The sequence below is a fragment of the Neoarius graeffei genome, chromosome 3 (genome assembly GCF_027579695.1).
Source record: "Neoarius graeffei isolate fNeoGra1 chromosome 3, fNeoGra1.pri, whole genome shotgun sequence".
In the NCBI taxonomy this organism is placed as follows: Eukaryota; Metazoa; Chordata; class Actinopteri; order Siluriformes; family Ariidae; genus Neoarius; species Neoarius graeffei.
In genome coordinates, this window is record NC_083571.1 from 9,437,939 (window position 1) to 9,444,673 (window position 6,735).

The window sequence follows — 6,735 nt, forward strand, 5'->3', positions numbered from 1 at the left end:
CTGTCCACCGGGCGAGCAAAAAAATTTTCAGTCGGGAGGGAGGGATTTTTTTTTTTTATATATATGGATGGATAAGAAATCGCAATGCTGTGTTTGCTTTTTCTTTCAGTACTTTTTTATTACAAAAGCAGACACATTTAATAAAATATGACAGTTTAATCAACTGAAACTTGTACAAAAACTGTAAGTTAGCATTTTAAATGCTGACTGCAACATTTGCAAAACTTTTACAAAGGTACTTAAAATGTCCGACACACGGACTTTTTGTAGTTCTAAATCGAGCGTTAGGCCTAGTTCGGATGAAATTACACTATTAAAATGATCACTGAATGATTTGTTTTTCTGAATCTTTACTATTTTGTTGTTCGCTAGAATACCATTTTGCGATTTCACACTTAAGCAAATGTTTGAAAACTCCGGATCTCCTTCCTTCATGGTGGCTGCCATTTTTTTGTGCCGCACGGCGCATGCGCAGAGCTGATTCGATTCTATATTCTGTGCGGAATGCAGGGCTTTCCACAAGCGCCGGCTGCCCGCCATACAGCCGACTACACAATTAAGTCCAGCCGGCTACTTTAATGACTTATTTTTGTAGCCCACAGGCTCTAAATATTAATTTTCGATTTTAATAAAATTAAATGTTTATCTAACGGACTGACAATAATGTCAAACTGAACCGCACTCATTTAAGTTGTGATTCGTGCTGTTTGTACCGATAATAACCACAAATTCCCTGCCGACTTCGTTGATCAAGGGAGAGTAACTCATCCGCGGCCCCGACATGCGGTGTGTGTGCGCGCACTCGGCGGAGGCAGTAGTGTGTCGGGGCTGTCGGAGGGAACAGAAGCAGAGATGACGCTTATTTTGTCTCCGGTAAACCAGTCTTCTCTCGTTCAATTACGTGCTGGCATCAGAAGACACCGTTGGTTGTAAATGAAGCCAAACTGAGTGGTTGGAGTGTATTTTCATACACAAATGGAGAAATGTTCGCTGAGTGTGTAATTGTGTAGCCCCACTGCAGACCGTTGTCGTTGTTAATTCACAGCATGCTCAGCTGCGTGAATGTGTCATGCACCGAAAATAAGAGTACAAGCCAGGAACGCCTCATGTTGCAATACGCAAGAAAAGAAAGAAGATTTACTGCCATTTTACTTTGTATTTGAGTAAAGTGAATAAATAAATGGTCTGTGGAAAATACATTTAACCCTGGGAACTGCGTGCACAGGAGTTTATTTTGTGTTTACTCCCCCCGGCTGGCTACTTATTTGTCATGGCTGGCTAGTATGAGCCTTAGTGGAAAGCCCTGGGAATGCGGAAATGTCAAGTTCGATTTTAGATTTACGAACCCGAAAAAAATGTCGAAAAACCGGCGTTAAAAAAAAATTTCAACCACACAAACGGCACTCACCCGGCCGGTGGACCGGAAACAGAACATTTTTTAATAATGGCCTAAGCAAAGAGAGATGAGACTGAGATGGTACGGGCACATCCTGAGAAGAGATGCAGAGCATGTTGGAAGGAGAATGTTGAGGATGGAGCTGCCAGGCAAACGAAAACGAGGAAAGCCAAAGAGGAGATACATGGGTGTGGTGAGAGAGGACATGAAAATGGCAGGTGTAGTAGAGAAGGACGCGGAAGACAGGGAGCAATGGAGACGAAAGATCTGCTGTGGCGACCCCTAACCGGGAGCAGCCAAAAGAAGAAGAAAGAATAGAGCAAAATGATTTAACACACAGATGTTTTTTCAGAGTTTTTTTCCCTCCATGTATAGGCTGCTTGTCATCAGGAACTCCTATTGACTGATTTCTGAAAGTTTTTGTACTGGGTCTGAAGTCCACTGTAGACTTTCAAATGTTATAGGGAAGAAAAAAACAACAGCAAAGATAACAGGTGGGGGAAAAAATCAGGATGAGAAAACAGGCAGCCACGCAGTAAAAATATCCACAGAAATCCATGACTGATCAGTCTATAGAGGATGTGCAGTCACGTGACCCGCACGTGTGTACTCCGCCCACTCCGGCATATTGGACGGCATCAGGATAGTTTACCTTGCGCGAGCGTAATGGATCCAGGGAGTAATCCCCAAGAAAATTCGGAAAATACCCCATCTACATCGCGCGATTACTTGTCTAAGTTTGTTCAGCATCTTGAAGGTGACGTGAGGCAGCGTTACATGGAAAAGTGTTCCAGGTTGGGGATTGCAGATCCGTACAACTTGCCGCAATCCTTGTTCAGGGAAATTCAGAGCTGCGGTGCCGGCGATTTGCCCGATCTGGCCTACCACGACATTTACAATTTTCTCGTTAATCGTGTTACACTGGCAAAGCCCTCAAAGCTTACAAGAACCTGGAAGCTTATAAATATTTTGTTGCGGGATGCGTATCTCAACTATACCTCTGGAAGGTTCCGAAGAAGAATGTCTACTTGATAACCTCACGGGTAAGTGGCATTAAGATGTTTATCATAAAGAGACTATGCAGGACATTTTATCTTAAGAATGTTCGAAATTTAAACTCAGTTCCAGATAATGACAGGGTTGTAAATATGTATTTTTTTTGTCTGAAAAACAGGAAATCAGAAAGCTGCACACGTTTGCGCAGCTTCCGCGAAAACGTGGGCAGCTTTCTAATTTACTGTTTTCTTCTCATACTTCCTATTTTTCATGGACTGTAAGGCATTTGCTTATTTAGTAATTTTAATACAGAATTTACTCTGATGAAATTATTCAGACACTCCAACGCCCCCCCCCCAAATAAAAAATCGGGTCTGCGCGATTCAGCCGTGAAAAAGGCGCATCCGCCGTTTGCATCCCTGTTTAAACTCATAGGTTAACCGACTTTAACCGGCTAATGAGGCTCGGTGGTCGGTCAAGATTTTTTTTTAGTTTTCGCCATCCCTACTATGGATTGGCCTTTCAAAGGCATATATGAGCCAAAAAGATAAAACATTGTCATAGACTAGGCCAGGGTAGTAGGGCTAGGCATAGCCATTTTAAACTTTAGAGACTGTCTAGTTTCTAAGTATGCAGTTATCATTCAATCTGAAAATCAACTTAACAGATGTACTAGGAGTATTGAATTAGAAGATTGCACCAAATGCTGAACAAGATATAACCATTCTCGAAAGATCTACTCCCACACACTTGATAATTAGAACGGGTTTGTCTAAGTTCTATGCGCGGCCTTGCTGTCCAAAATGGCGGATAATGAATATCACGTGACCTCGTGACGTCACGTGCACGCTCTCTATACACTGTAAGAAGTGATTTTGGAGAGTGGTAAATATAATCTATGCAAACCAGATAAAATTTACTCGATTATTGCAGTCAGCCAAGGAATTATAAAATAATGGGTAAATTATACATATGCTACCTATTCGTTAACAGTAACAACCGTTACATGGAAAAATACGGTAAAATATACCCTAAAGCCGTGAGTCCTCTGCTCCAAATTGCGCATGCGTCAGACCGCGCGTTTGAGTGAGCGGGACAGGGAACTCTCGGACTGCCATCTTCCTCTCTCCGGCTGAAAGTGTTGTTTGCATTAGCTAATTATCCAGAAACAACATTTGAAGCTGTTAGTTAGTGAGTTATAAAACAGGTTCATTACTTGAAATGTTGTGTGAAGCTGTTGTACTGCACTTTATTCTGTGGGTTTTTTTTTTTTTGGATGATTTTATGGATTAAAAACATTGAGATGATGAACCATCTGAAAATCTTTTTTTGGGGGGTACATCTTACCTTCTCCGAATAAGTAATGGTTACTAAGTGATATTAATTACCTTTGATTAGTAATTGTCAGGTATTACCTACTAGCAAACGAGATAATTTTACCCAATTTCAATGAGAAAGTAGCTGTTGAATAGATACATAAATGTGAGGTAAATTTTACCCAATTTATTTAAGTATTTCATAGCTTTTTGTTTGTTATTTTATACTCAATATATGGAATTAAATCTACCCCAAACAAGTCAATGCAAATTGTTACCTCAGATTTATTGGGTAAATTCTATAGGTTACTTTTTTCAGTGTAGGTTCAGAGTGATCTACTGATTGTATGGAAACAAGACGCACTAATCCTGCTGACGAGCGCTTCACACACGTGATTGTCTTTCTCTGAATAGCAGTTAGGCTTAGATTAAGGTTAAGTGCTCATGACCTCTCTTCTCGTGAGGAAAATCTCGTCCGCCTTTCACAGACAGGTAATTGAAAGGAGCATGACTGCCATGTGCTTTCAATACCAGTTGTGTTGAGCTGCTAAGGAGGTGAACAAAACACTACCTAAAATAGAAATCAGACCAGGATTAAAAAAAAAGAAAGAAAGAAATGAAACAGTAACAGATTTGTATGTCACACTTACACGGAATTACACTGTTCTCATATTTCGTCCAGGTAAGGTCAAATTCCTTCAGTTTGACTTTCGATATGAGTATTATTACTGACTGCTAATTTTAGCTCATGTTGCACACATGATCTGTCACACCATCCTCATAAAAGAACATTTAGGGCTTTCTTTCCGCCACAGAATCCATAATGCATAACTTGTAGCATATATCATTCTTAAACAATAAAAACAATCAAATCAAATCCATTTATGAAACCAGTGAAACTTCATCTAGAACGTAAGCCATTTTAGACGTAACGTCCTCCTTTTTCAGTGTTGAGACACGTTCTCACACACTTTGGTCAAATATGCATGAAATAAAACCCACCAATGATGCAAATACTGAGTCATAAAAACAAATCCAGCCATATCAGCGATATTATATCATATCATATGTTTAGAGGAACATCAGACTGCACACTCAGCATCGCCCACATGCATGTAGGACGGCTGGACGAGCGTTAAGCAAGAACGTAGAGAGAACAACCCGAAATGACTTCCTACACCATACACAGGGAAAATAATTGTAATGTCTATATACTGCATACATCCAGTACAGTGGGAATTGTGTAAAGGGACAATGTGATATAATACTACTGTATTTATTGATTTATCCTGAAAGAATAAATTAAACTATATGGCTCATTAACAAAAAAAAAGTCCCCTATAGATACTTTCATTACACATGGAATAAACACACATGGAATAAACACAAAGCACGTCCAGCTCTGTCAACAGTCCAGAAATGGTACGGTCCGTTGTAGGGGTGCTCGAAACCTGGATATAGGTGTTTTTCTAACACAGCTTGACAAATATTATTATTTTACTAGTTAATACACTGTTTACTGTTTGCTATCAATTTAGCACACAGATTTTTTTTGCAGAATAAACCAAATCATCTGTTAATTTTTATTTTATTTCACACCCCCCCCCCCCAAACAACAATTTACGCCTTGTGCGATAAAGCTTCAGTGTTTCTGTTGGTGACACTAAATTATCAGAGACACTAAATTAAATTAAATTATTCACTGACATAACTGTTCATCTTAAGTTAAAATTTTGTTGAAAATAATAAAAACAGGAAATGGATTATTTCTCGTGAGATAGGCGAGTGAACGCGGCTGATGAAGAGCTGAAAGAGCGGACTGTGACTCTGATAAAGGACTTACTTTGCGGACAGAGTGTTGATGGAGCCGGTTGTGAGCATTAAAGCAGCCAGAAAGAGTTGGTACTTCGTCCACGCCATGCTGAGTGTGTAATGAGCAGAGCAGTGTGAAACACCGCGCTGGGCTGCTAGTTTCTTTCCTCATTCACTCACAAAGCTAGCGGTGCAGCACGAGGTCACATGACCACACAGTCACCTGACGCGTGACCGGACTTTAAGGTTTCAGGGCTGAGAAGGCGCAGTCTCCACAAATACTACTAACACTAACACTACGTTCAGACTGCAACCTGAAACGACCCATATCCGATTTGTTGTGAAATCCGATTTTTTTGTTAGGCCGTTCACATTACCAATTATATGAGACTTGTATGCGATCTCCAATATGAACGGAAAACGACCCAAAAGTTTCCCGCATGCGCAAATTGACACGTAATAAGCACATCTACGTAATACGTAAACAAAAAAAAAGCGCACTCTTCAAGTTTAATGATTTTTTTGTTTGTTTGTTTGTTTGTTTGTTTAATTATCTGGTTAGTGTTAAAGTGTGAGGTCTCGTGTGTGTTTTTGTTTCTGAACTGAAATGAAAACGTGCAGCCTGGTAACGAGGGTTGACTCCTAAATGTCTCTCTAATTTCTATATAAGTGCACTACATGTTACTAGGAAGTAATGGATGTTTAAACTCTATATAGTGCACTCGAGCTTCAGTAGGCAGTCATTTGGGATACGGCCGCTGTATTACCAAACTCTTAATTCAGGCTTAATAATTTGCACATATTTATTTCGTCATATTAATAAACTTTTTCTACATTTTTATAAATATTTATTTAGATTGTTTATAGCCAGCTGAATTCTGCAACTTCTCTCAGCGCTGGCTCAAGGTGCATAATGTCAACTTTGAGGTTTGAAAAAAAGGGATATTTCCCAGATTTTTAACTCAAAATAAGGGAAAATTTCGGAAAGTCATACCCTTCACCAAAAGTGGGTGTGTAGCTGAATGGGGGCAATTTTCTATCTAGTATTTGTGATTTCCTGTACTCTGGTGCATGTTGGTGATAGCCAAGACCCAAACTCCATATGCTTATGGTTTATAGAGTGCATTTGTGAATAAACTATACATTTATTTTTATTTGCTTTCAGTGGTACCAGTTATTTCCCAAATTAAGGGCTAAAATACATATCTTATGTTA

General features: G+C 39.6%; 1 protein-coding gene across 1 annotated transcript in view; it reads right to left on the reverse strand.

The window, feature by feature from the left end:
* The window catches only part of slc35f6 (solute carrier family 35 member F6), a 28,551-nt gene extending 22,606 nt beyond the window's left edge, over window positions 1-5,945 (reverse strand). Inside the window, exon 1 of the mRNA XM_060916363.1 lies at window positions 5,552-5,945. Within this exon, the coding sequence (XP_060772346.1) occupies window positions 5,552-5,628 (77 nt within the window). The 5' untranslated portion in view covers window positions 5,629-5,945. The remainder of the gene's footprint in view (window positions 1-5,551) is intronic.
* Between the last annotated feature and the right edge of the window lie 790 nt (window positions 5,946-6,735).